Source organism: Microcaecilia unicolor, chromosome 5 (assembly GCF_901765095.1).
Source record: "Microcaecilia unicolor chromosome 5, aMicUni1.1, whole genome shotgun sequence".
Taxonomy (NCBI): domain Eukaryota; kingdom Metazoa; phylum Chordata; class Amphibia; order Gymnophiona; family Siphonopidae; genus Microcaecilia; species Microcaecilia unicolor.
The window spans coordinates 296,484,544-296,497,451 of NC_044035.1; the positions used below are offsets into that span (position 1 = coordinate 296,484,544).

Below are 12,908 nucleotides of genomic sequence, written 5' to 3' on the forward strand. Positions count from 1 at the left end.
TTCATGCCAGCATTTATGGCAGGTTTCAGGAGGCATAAGCCCTAGCATCCAAAGCTGGGCGTGGGAATCAGAGCTACATGCTATTCTGTACAGGGAGCACAACCCTGAGCGTCCTTTATGGAATAGTGCTGAGTGCCAATTTTTTTCCAGCGCCAGTTTTCAGGCATCATTTACTGACTCTGGCCTTATATAAACATTAAATAAACATGAAGACTGCAACCCACAGACAATTCCCAGAAAACATGACAGAGCTTCAGCTATACTGCTGAGAAGAATGGGCAAAACATAAACCATTCAGTTAGGTGAAGTTGGTGAAAGCTTATGATAAACAACTCATGATTTAACTGCTGCAAAAGAGACTTCCACCAAAAAGTGAGATATGCAGTCAATGCTTCTTGGTTTCTTATTCTTAACTACTTTTATTTCACATAAAAAGTGAAGAATATATTCTGTAAATCAGTGAAAGGGTGTGAAGACTTTTACAAAATACTGTCTATAAATTATGGTATATATGAGTCGAACATAAAAAAAGAGGCTGGAAGAAACAGGAAAATGCAGCAGAATGCAGTGATGCCCCAATGATCAAACTCCCAGCACTATTACTAACAGCGCTGAACAATTGGTGCCGGAACAGCATGGGGAATTAAAGCTCTGATGATCAAAACAAATAGTATGCAAATTTATGTGCACTATTAGTTTTGATCATCCTGCGGGAGGATTGTGCTTGGCCATGTGCCAAGGCACAATCCTCTCAGAAGTTGTTTGACAGGCCTGGGATGTAAAAAAAAAAAAAGCCCGGACCTGTCAAACATAGGGGTTGGAGGCCCCCCATCCTACCTCGGATATGAGAGGCTGAAGGTCCACCACAAGCCCCCCCCCTACCGGACAGAGAAGGCTAGAGGGCTGGTGGACCTCCAGCTCTCCACAGCCCCTGAACCTCCCCCTCTGTCCAGGGGGAGGTGTGTGTGTGTGTATAGGGGGGGGGGGGCTTCTTGGCCCAAGGTGGGATGGAGAGGCCTGCTGGCATGCAGATGCATGCTGGACAGGGCTCCTCATTCCTCTCCTACGCTCTGCATACCCCAATGTCAGCTCTGAGCTGGCGTACGGTTTGGCACGCTGCCTGCTGAGCATTGGGGAGGAATATATAATTCCCAGTTAAGCATGCATTCACAGTCAGAGCAGGCAAACTCATTGTTTCACGAGCTCGCTGGCTGTGATCATGGGGCAGGAGCTAAAGCGTGTGCTAGTATGGCCTCTAGCGCCCGAGTTTGCTTCTGATCATCAGGGCCTGAGTGTCTATCCAGGAGAAGAGCAGCACACAATGGGTCTGATGCACTACAAGGATTGTCCCCTTTCAGAAGGTTATTTTTATTATGGATTTATTGTGCCTACATGCCAGAATATGCGCATAATAGGACTCTAGTACAGTTATGTCCAGCATAAAACTATGGTGGTGCCCTTAGTTGCATAGCCGAATAGGACTTTAGAGTAGGCATGTTCAGGGAAAGAGATCATGTACACACTAATATTTACTCCTACTCTTGAACAGGTAAAATACCTGCAGCTCAATCAAGAAGCTATTTCTGCAGGGTTTCTGCTAGTATTTTATGAATCTTTATAAGACAGGCACCTATGTGGCCTCTTATGATATTACCCTCTTGGGGGGAAGTTATCAATGTGTGATAACAGTTGGGATTTTATCGCAGCTTGATTTACTAACAGAGTCACCAACTGGTGTTAGCTCTGTACTGCAGGTTACTGACTCCTGTGGTATATGAATAACGTTGCTTGTGATCAACTTCGTAAGCAATGTTATTCTACTGACCGAGCAGCATCAGGCCACAAAGCTGCAGCTTGATGCCCCCTGGCTGCATTTTAAAGGGACTGGGGCAAGTTACTGCAAGGTGCCCCTCCCCCAGCATAAACCCCCTCCAAATGCCCCCCTGAAGTCTAGTTTCCCTTACTCAGAAGTGCCCCCTGAAGTCATGAGTCTCCTACCCTCAATGTCCCCCCACTCATTCTCAGGTTCCCTGGGGTCAATCTTTTAATATTTCTGGTAACTGGTGGGATGGGGCACAAGTGATGCGCAGTTTCTTCTGCCCTAGCCTTCGCTGGGTTCAAAATGAAGCCGATACTACTGCTAGGGGTTATGTTTCCATATATGGGAAAAGAAGTCTTTAAATGGAAACATGACCCCCTAACACCTTACAATAATTTGGTCCAGTCCCTTTAAGCCACAGCCTGGGACCATCAAGTAGCAATTTGGCAGCTTGATGCTCCTAGAATGGTAAAATAACCCAGCTGTTCACTGCAAGCTGTATTAAAGAATTTACATTGTAATGTATGTCTTACATCTCATTACTATGTAACCTGTGGTGACCTAAATAATGCTGAGTTAGAGCCCTTTAACCATGTTAACCATTGTGTCTTTGGGATAAATGCTTAATACACCGTACCCAAAGTGAGCTAATACTGTATATATCAGAGCTAATCTGTACTAAATAAATGATAGCTTGGAAGAACTTACATAAGTTTGCCGACAGCTAAGGCTCTGTCTGCATCCGATGATCCCTAAAATAAAAACATATATTAATATAATTATAATACGTGGATCACAGACATACAAATATGTACTCTACATAGACTAGCCAGTAAAAAAAAAATAAAATAAAGCAAGCCTAGATCAAGTTTATTCTTCCTAATTTAACAGATGACTACACAATTGACAAATAACGTAGCAGACTCACAAGAACAGAATTTCATGTTTTTCATGTGGTGAGGAAGGCGAGAGGGAATTACATTCTTATGATAAAATGAAGTTCCCTGGTTTTCAATTTCATGGCCCTTGCTTCATGCATACTGGCAGCACTTAAGTGTGTGCCGGGTTCTCATAAATCATTGTCAATGGGCAGCACACAGGGGATGACAAGTAATGTTTTACCTTTGGGTTTTGCTTTAAGTACTGCTGGTAAACATAAGTTTAACCCAGAAATAAACAGTGGTAGAGCCAAGGATGCCTGACTTTCACATTTCATCAATCTGCCTGTGTAATTCAGGGAAAACAAGACTATTTTCTTGATTTTTCTGTAAATTTTAAGAACACTAGTTGTTCTTCATTACATGCCCTTGGACAAATGAAGGACTGTGTTTCCCAAATAGATTTCTGAAGATGCTCCTTATAAAGTACAAACCCAAGCAGAAGTGAAGAGTAAATAAAGATCCTTTATAATTCTCACTGACACAACCCTTATCAACATCAAATGTCTCTGTATCCATTTTTAAGATAAACTGATTTTGTTAAAAATGCTACTAACCACAATCAAGCAATAATACTATAATTTTCTTGCATTAGAAACGTTGAAAAATAGTTGAAATTTCAAAGGGTCTCAATCTTGTGTTTTATACTGCTATAATGATGAAATACCCATGGGACAAGAGGCAATGTTCTGTTGTGGATTAGGAACTGGTTTGATGGGTAGAAAACAGGATGGGGTTAAATGACCATTTTTCTCAATAGAGGAGAGTGAATAGTGGATCTGTACTGGGACCTGTGTTATTTAACATATTTATTAATGATCTGGAAATCAGAACAATGAATGTGATTAAATTTGCAGATGACACAAAACTATTCAAAGTTGTTAAAATGCATGCGGATTGTGAAAATTGTGGGAAGACATTAAGAAGTTGGAACACCAGGCATCCAAATGGCAGATGAGATTTAATGTGAACAAGTGCAAAGTGATGTGCATTGGGAAGAATAATCCAAATCATAGTTATTTGATGCCGTGTTCCACCCTAGGAGTCAGCACCCAAGATAAATCTCAGGGGCCCTTTTACAGAGCAGCGGTAAGTCCAAGGTGGGCTTACCGCTTGCTCTTTTGGGACTGCCGCTGGCCCAGTGCAGCTGCTGGTGACAGTACTGTCCCGAGCACATGCCATTTCTGGGAGAAAAAGAAAACCCCCGGAAATGGTTTGCGCAGCAGTAACCAGGCGGCAACTGGGCATCGCCTTGTGCTGCCTGGTTACCGTCGGGTTAGCGTGGAAGCCCTTATCGCCACCTCAATGGGTGACGGTAAGGGCTCCCTGTCGCATGGCCATGCGGTAAGAGTTCTCTTGAATCACATGGCCATGCGGTAAGAGTGTACTTGTCTATATTAAATCTCATCTGCCATTTGGAATGACCAATCTTCCAACTTCCTAATGTCTTCCTGCAATTTTCACAATTCGCATGCATTTTAACAATTTTGAATAGTTCTCTTACTGCATTGGCCATGTGTGCTGGGGGCTTTTTTACCCGCTGCAGTAAAAAGGGCCCTGGTGCATGGGAAAAACAGCCCCCGCCGCCAGCACAGGGCCCTTTTTCCCGCAGAATTAGAAATGGTTCATAGAAGAGTGACCACAATGATTAAGGGGATGAAACTTCTATCATATGAGGAAAAGTTTAAGAGGTTAGGACTCTTCAGCTTGGAAAAGAGATGGATAGAGGTCTACAAAATACTGAGTGATGTAGAATGGGTAAACGTAAATCATTTTTTTACTCTTTCAGAAAGTACAAAGACTAGGGGACACTCAACGAAGTTACACGGTACTACTTTTAAAATGAACAGGAGGAAATATTTTTTCAGCCAACGAATAGTTAAGCTCTGGAACTCGCTGCCAGAGGATGTGGTATCAGCAGTTAGTGTGTCTGGGTTTAAAAAAGGTTTGGACAACTTCCTGGAGGAAAAGTACATAGTCTGCTATTGAGAAAGACATGGGGAAACCACTGCTTGTCCCAGGGATCAGTAGCATGGAATCCTGCTACTATTTGAGATTCTGTCAGGTACCTGTGACCTGAATTGGCCACTGTTGAAAGCAGGCTATTGGGCTAGATGGTCTAACCCAGTATGGCTATTCTTATGTTCTTACGTAACAATGCAATTTTTCAAAGCATTAAACAAACATAGCACACAATTTCCAGGGGATATCTTACATCAACATTTTTGTAATTCTCAGAATATAGTATAAAAACATGAAAATCATGCAAACATATCCTGGTCAGCTACTCACATTCAAACAAAGACATCCAAGACTTTACCATTCTGGTCTTAAGTTGGCACTACAGGAAAACAAAATTATACAAGTCTAGAAATTTCAAATATCATATCTTTCAAGTGTCCAATTTTGGTTTGTGATCTGCTGGCCAGTTTTATGGAACAGCAGACTCTTTCCATCTTCCTTTGCCCCCTCAAAAAGACCTATCCTTCCCACCGATACCTACCTACTCCCCAGCCGTGCAGACTTTCATGCTAAATCTCATTCCTCTCCACCATTCATCCATTCTTCTTCTACCCCATCTTATTTCCAGGAACAAGACAACAACTCCCTCGCCATGGGGAAAGTTCGCGCTCAGCGCACCACTGCTCAAAGGCCCACCACACACGGACATAAGCCATAGATTAGAATGCTTCCAGGCATTGAGTACATTAGAAATGACCAAAGCCAAATAACCCCAGTATCTCAGGCAACACCTCTCAAGAGCCATGCCATAAGCCAGAATAGATCTGGGATCTCCAACACAACTGGGACCTGCCACCAAAACCTCTGTCCCTACAGAAGCAGGGGTCCCACTAGCAGATTTGAGTACCATGGCCAGCGGGGACCAGTCCAGAGCCACCAGGATTATGAGAAACCGAAGCTTGGTCACACTCTAGAAGACTCTGCTGATCAAGGGCCAGGGTGGAAACACAGAGACGCCCCTGCTATGGGTGTGGCTGCACTAGTGTGTCAACACCACCAAGCCAAATGCCTTCCTTCAACTGAAGAATGGGGAAGAATAGGGAACACTTCACTTTGCAACACAACACCATCAGGTCAAAGTGGGGGGGGGGGGGGGGGGGGGGGGGAGTAGTGGTCTACCAGGAGCTAAAAGTACTGAGGAACTCAGTTCCCACTTCCCTGGATCCAAGGCATTCCAGGTAGGAAAATCTGCCTGCACATTCTCTGTACCACAATGTGCACTGCCAAGATTACCAAGAGAAGCAGCTTTGCCTACCTGCAAAGCCAAATGGCTTCCAATGCCACTGCCACACTCCAGGTCCAGTCTCCTTTGTTGATATAAGCCAATGCTGTGGCATTCTCAGACATCATCCAGACTGCTATCCCCCTCAACAAGAGGAAGGACTATTGAAGAAGTAAAAGAATGGTCCTTGCCTCCAGGCAACAGATAGAAAATTATACTTCCAACTGTAACTACTGACGCTGAGTGTGCCAGCCAAGCATCAGACCTGCATTGGTGGTTACTACCACCCACCTGGTAGGGCACAAACGCAACCCCTTGAGCAGATGACTGGGTTTGTCCCACCAGGCCAGATTCCTCCAAAGAGTCCTGGAAAGAGGAACATGAAGGAAGAACTCCTGGGAGTACAGACAAGGAATAGGAGGTAAATACGGGGAAGGAAAGGATACAATTGAACATAGAGGGAAGGTCTGGGAGGGAGAGGACAGTGAGGGAGGGTAGATATAATCAATCACTCGCACTTTCAGCAGAACCCTTCAGAGAAAGGAGGGCCAAAGGTTAGCCTTGGTAGAAGAAAGGACTGTAGTTTAACCTATGAGGAAGGGAAGACAACAACAACAACGAAAAGGTGAACTTAAGGGATGATTTGATATGCATAATGGACTACTCTAATCTAACATACGGTGTTAGGGAATTCCAAAGAACAGGGGCTGAAAACACTAAAACAGGATTGATGGATACTCTCCAAATAGATTTGGTAATAGGTAGGTACAACCAGCAGGTGGTGGTTAGAGGAACAAACTGATCAGCAAGGGATATAGAGAGTGAGAAGGATGGCCAGGAGCAGTGGATGTTCTGAAGGCTGCATCTGGTGGCACAAAACAACAACCTTAAAAGGGATACAAAAAGGAAGCCAATGTTCAGATTGTAGGAGGGAAACACGATCATTTTTTTTCAAACCATGAATTAGCTTGATGGCTGTATTTTGTAAAAGCTGTAATCTATGAATCTGAATGGGAGGAAGACCAACTTAAAGGGAGATCTAAGGCAAAGGATTATAGAGCTGAACCAGAGGTGTGGATGTGTTCTATAATCAACATTTGTCCTTGTCTTCTATATTTCTATAGTGTTAATAACTTGCCAGAGTCAGAATTGTTCAGTACCTCTGAGAGCCCTATCTTCCTTGAACCAGTTAACAAAAGGAAACAAACAAAACCCCTTCCTAACCCTTTTCTTCTTCATTTCTTGAACAAGCATTTCAAAGAAGGTCTCTCTACATTTCTAACACAGCCAACAAATATTCAGATATGTTGAAACTCTGTTTTAACAGAAGACAACTGTCTCTAGTACTCAGACAGTAGTGACCATATTGCTGTGTAATTATTCTACAAAACTGAATAATCAAACCATATCAGATGTATTTTTATTTGGCACCGAAACAGAGTTATGGCAAAGACTGCACTGACTACACATTTTGTTTTAGTAAACATGTTTGCACCCACAAAATCCTGATAAGTACCCCACATTAAAAAAAAAAAAAAAAGACTGGTCTTTAGAACAGATCGTTTTGGTTTAGAAATGATGAGTTTAACAGGAGCAAACTATACTAATCCAGCCAAAATAAAACCAAGTATAAAAATTCAGGGTTAGCAAAGTCTACCCACAGAGATTCATTAGGAAGATCTAAACAATACTGTACTCTGAAATCAGAGGCATTAGCAGCCTATCTTCTATATATATCTTACCATCTGAAAAACAATACGGCCTTTCTCCCTTTCACAGGTCCTGAAAATGACTCTTTCATTGGGAGCTACATAATCCACAGTATCAAGAACATCTGTGTGGGGAAAAGGAAAAAGGGTAGAGAAAAATAAACATTTAAATTGCTCGACTGCAGTGAACTGAACTTCTCAAAACCAATTACAGTATCAGAAGAAAAAAAAAAGTTAAGGAGCTCATTTTCAAAAAAGAAAAACATCTCATAAACGGCATAATGTGGCATTTTCCTCTGAAAAATGTCCAAATCACAAGGGCGCGGGATTTAGGCGTTTCCAAAACTTGGACGTTTTTCTGCCATGATGGAACAAAGCAAAAACATCTGGGGCTAAAAGTTAGACATTTTGTTCTAGACCTGATTCAATCACACCTAAGTCTCAAAAAGGTGCCCTAAATGACCAGATGACCACTGGAGGGATTAAGGCCTGATTCCCCCTTACTCCCCAAGTGGTCATTGAACCCTCCCACCCCCCCAAAGATGCAGTACATACCACCCTCTATGACAGGACTGACCATAAAATCTAAAGCTATTAGAGAAGCAAGCAGGTCCCTGGAGTAGCCCAGTGGTCAGTGCAGTGCACTGTAGAGAAGGGGATCCAGGCCTAAATTCCACTTTAACTGTTATACTTGTGCTGGAAAGTATGAGCCCTCCAAAACCCACTAAAAAAAAAAACCTACTGTACCTGCAGATAGGTGACACTTGCAGGTATAAGGGCTATTGTAGTGGTGTACAGTTGGGTACACTAGGTTTTTGGTGGTTTTAAGAGGATAACAGAGAGATGTGTACCTGGGACCTTTTATGAGAAGTCTACTGCAGTGTCACCTAGGGTGCCCCACTGATCTGCTGGGATGTCTGTGTGACCAGTCTACAAAGAATACTGTCGTCCCCCCCCCCCCCCCCCCCCACACACACACACATGCATCCCAATAGTTTGTTTTTGTGCATTTTTCCATTGAATTTTTTTTTCCCGAAAATGGTCCTAAAAATTTATTTGCGACATTTCTACCCCACATTACACCAAACAAGCTTGAGATCAATGTGGCTTACAATCAACAATAATGGATACATAACAGAGATTAATGTAAAGATTAATCTAATTGTAAGAGCCCAGTTATATAATACAGTATTTTAGGTTTACTGAGGTATCTATGGATTTCAACATGTTAAGTTTATTCTGAGTGAGAAATAGTACATGAGAGAATAAGAAGGTTAATGATAAATGACCAATTCAGACAGAATTAGTTATTAAAGATATTTAACATTCTGAATCTACTGTTGGTAATAAATACAAATAAAACAAAACACAGAAAAGAAAATGATATCAGTATATATAAGTGAAACACAAAAGCATTTCAATGACAGTCTCACAGGAAGAGGGGTGGGGTAGGTAACATAGTAACATAGTAGATGACGGCAGAAAAAGACCTGCACGGTCCATCCAGTCTGCCCAACAAGATAACTCATATTTGCTGCTTTTTGTGTATACCCTACTTTGATTTGTACCTGTGCTCTTCATGGCACAGACCGTATAAGTCTGCCCAGCACTATCCCCGCCAACCAACCACCGGCTCTGGCACTTACCGTATAAGTCTGCCCAGCACTATCCTCACCTCCCAACCACCAGCCCTGCCTCCCAACCACCGGCTCTGGCACAGACCGTACAAGTCTGTCCAGCACTATCCCTGCCTCCCAACCACCAGTCCCGCTTCCCACCACCGGCTCTGGCACAGACTGTATAAGTCTGCCCAGCACTATCCCCGCCTCCCAACCACCAGCCCCGCCTCCCGATCTTGACTAAGCTCCTGAGGATCCATTACTTCGGCACAGGAATCCTTTATGCTTATCCCACGCATGTTTGAATTCCGTTACTGTTTTCATTTCCACCACCTCCCGCAGGAGGGCATTCCAACCATCCACTACTCTCTCCGTGAAAAAATACTTCCTGACATTTTTCTTGAGTCTGCCCCCCTTCAATCTCATTTCATGTCCTCTCGTTCTACCATCTTCCCATCTCCGGAAAAGGTTCGTTGGCGGATTAATACTTTTCAAATATTTGAACGTCTGTATCATATCACCCCTGTTTCCCCTTTCCTCCAGAGTATACATGTTTAGTTCAGCAAGTCTCTCCTCATACGTCTTGTAACACAAATCCCATACCATTCTCGTAGCTTTTCTTTGCACCGCTTCAATTCTTTTTACATCCTTAACAAGATACGGCCTCCAAAACTGAACACAATACTCCAGGTGGGGCCTCACCAACGACTTATACAGGGGCATCAACACCCCCTTTCTTCTGCTGGTCACACCTCTCTCTATACAGCCTAACAACCTTCTAGCTACGGCCACCGCCTTGTCACACTGTTTCATCGGAAGCTGGGTGAATGAGAGACAGGAAGATCAAATAGTTGCTTACCTGTAACGGTAGTTCTCCTTGGACAGTAGATCATCTAGCCACACAGCTGAAGTGACTCCACGGTGACGTCACAGACCCGGACCTTCCAAAGCACAGAAAACTTAAAAGAGCTCTCTGCGCATATCCCTGTCTTCCTGCCATTGACAGGCACTATATATACTGCACAATCAGTGCACCCGCCTTAGTTAATCAAAAAGCTGGCGGCAACTTTGGGAGGGTGGGTGGGTCTGTGTGGCTAGATGATCTACTGTCCAAAAAGAACTACTGTTACAGGTAAGCAACTATTTTTTCTCCATGGACAGTGAGATCATCTAGCCACATAGCTGAAGACTCCCAAGCTAGAAACAGAGAACAGTCCGAAAAAGAATACTGCATGCAACAAATGCAAAATTGTAGGACTGTTTCCTAGAAGTGGAGGAGGTGGTAAGTTGACGCGCCAAGCAATGAAAATAAAAATATAGGTTACAGAACAGAAAACTGCTGAAGAAGCAGCATGAATGCAGGAGTATTTTGTAGAAATATACAATGATATTGCTATGTTTGCCGTACAAACAGCCAGTAGAGCAATACTTTGCAAATGAGGTTTCATAGTAGATATAGTTCCTACTATATGTACTGTGATACGAAGGATTTGCAAAAGTTATGAGGTCCTGTCTGCTGAGAGCAGAAAAGATGTGTTTTCTTTCAACAGACAACGGCTTACCCTTTTTTTTTTTTTAACTAATGAAAGAAAGACAGAAATGAAAACAGGTGGTCAGAGGAGTCATTACGAGTCAAACGTATACAAAGAGCTCGAGGAAAGACTACTGTATAGAACCATCTCTGATGGATACTAGTAAAAGGAAATAGTCCAAATACTGGAAGGATAATATATATATGTCCACATGAAAAAAGGGGTATGCGATCAGAGGCAAAAAGTTCAGATGTGTGCTAAGAAGTTCTGTATCATTAAAAGATTTGATAATACTTCATAATGAAGTAGCATCTGCAGTGGACAAATATGGTGGTTAGACTCACTGCCTCTATAAATTGTTTCCTCTGACAGAGATATAACAAGACCGGTGATTGGATAGTCTTGGTGAAATGAATTCATAGTGAAAACCCCATGACCTAGGCCAATAGTTTATTGTGTCATTAATTTGGGTGCAAAGGAGTATCCATAAAAGCAGGCCAACTCTAAACTGAGTTCCCAAGACATGTCTGGAGGTCAGCTAGGGTGAGAAAGGAGAGAGCTTTTGTATAAACCAGACTGAAACAAATTGATGACTATAGGAATGTGAGCAAACACCTTCAGAAATTAGAAAACAAATAATGCCACACACACACACACACACACACACCAGAAGGAGAATCAGAGGCATTCAAAATTAGACAACAACCTCTTGAAGTGTTACATGCAGTCGAAAGAAAATGAGATACCGCTGGAGATAAGTCAGGAGCAAGTCATATAATTGATTGACGTGCCAAATTGATATAATGGAATAGAAAAGACTCAAATGGAGAATAGTGTCGGGGTTATGAAATGACAGCCATTATCTCTGGGAAGGAAGAACGGCTGATACAAAGCTGTGAAAAGAACTAACACTGGGAACCACACATTCGGAGCCCGAAACAAAGTAATGAGTAGTATGTATGCTAGGTTTCGAGCTGCATTATGAAAATATGCTTGCTATGAGGGGAACTGGAGAGAAGAGATACAGAAGTTCCTGATCACAGGATAATAGAAATGTTTCTGACTGTAGTCCACTCTGATTTGACAGTCTATGTAAAATGAAAATGTACATTGCTTAGGATTGAGCAGCATATAAATGCTGAAAAGAACGAATGAGTGAATGTAACTTTATATTAAGAAAGTAGAAGTGTGGTTCTGAATAACCATTCATGCTATTAAAATTTTGTGCTCAAAGAATCCAGTAGAGAGTTGAATGTCCAGGAAGTAAGATGCAGTAACAGTTCAAAGGTTGTGGTACTACCTGCTTGTTGAGATAATATTTGGCAAAAACCGATTGTCCAATTGGACATAAGAATATATGAGGTACTAAATTATAGAAAATACTGAGAGGTATTGAATGTACCTAAGTATGAATATGCTGATGCCATATAGTTGGTGCATCACAAGCACACCTTGGGACATAAGCTATGTCCAATATGTCATCCAGTCCTGTTTAAAAGTATATGGTATTATCATGTAGCTCAATAATAGGAGAAAAAACTGCAGTCAAATTAAACACAGAATTTGAGGGAGTAGCGAGATTTGTTCTACATGATTTGAGAGCGATAATTGCATACAAAGAAATGGGGTGATGATGGAAGTTTCCATATACCCCCGTTGTTGCAGTGGGTTCAAATGTAAGCAAGCAGTGTTTTGTAGAAAAAAATCTAGTGTGTAGGAGAACCACTTTGGTCTGGAAGACATGAAAATATCTGTGAAAAACTTGGCATAAAATTCACCTGTCGTTCAATACATTTAAAAACATCTATTCCATTCTGATGAAAATGGGTGAGAAATGTGACCAAACATGACGTGAACACTCATGGTGGTGATGCCAGATTGAATAGAAGTACTCCTGATTGTGTTGTAACCAGAACAATTTTAAATAACTGTTCCAATATTTGCTCTTATAAGAAAACTGTGGATGAAAAAGTCCAGTATTACTAGGGTGGAATGCAGCTTTCAATTTACTTATGCTGCTTAAAGTTGGAACATGTATAGTTCTAGC

At 42.1% G+C, this 12,908-nt stretch overlaps 1 protein-coding gene across 2 annotated transcripts in view; it reads right to left on the bottom strand.

Moving 5' to 3' along the window:
• DUS2 (dihydrouridine synthase 2) overlaps positions 1-12,908 on the bottom strand; it is a 164,944-nt gene that overhangs the window by 124,108 nt on the left and 27,928 nt on the right. For both annotated transcript variants that reach the window (XM_030204304.1, XM_030204305.1), the window contains exons 4-5: positions 7,744-7,835; positions 2,528-2,571 (exon numbers count right to left, since the gene is read on the bottom strand). In XM_030204304.1, coding sequence (XP_030060164.1) covers positions 2,528-2,571; positions 7,744-7,835 — 136 coding nt within the window. The remainder of the gene's footprint in view (positions 1-2,527; positions 2,572-7,743; positions 7,836-12,908) is intronic.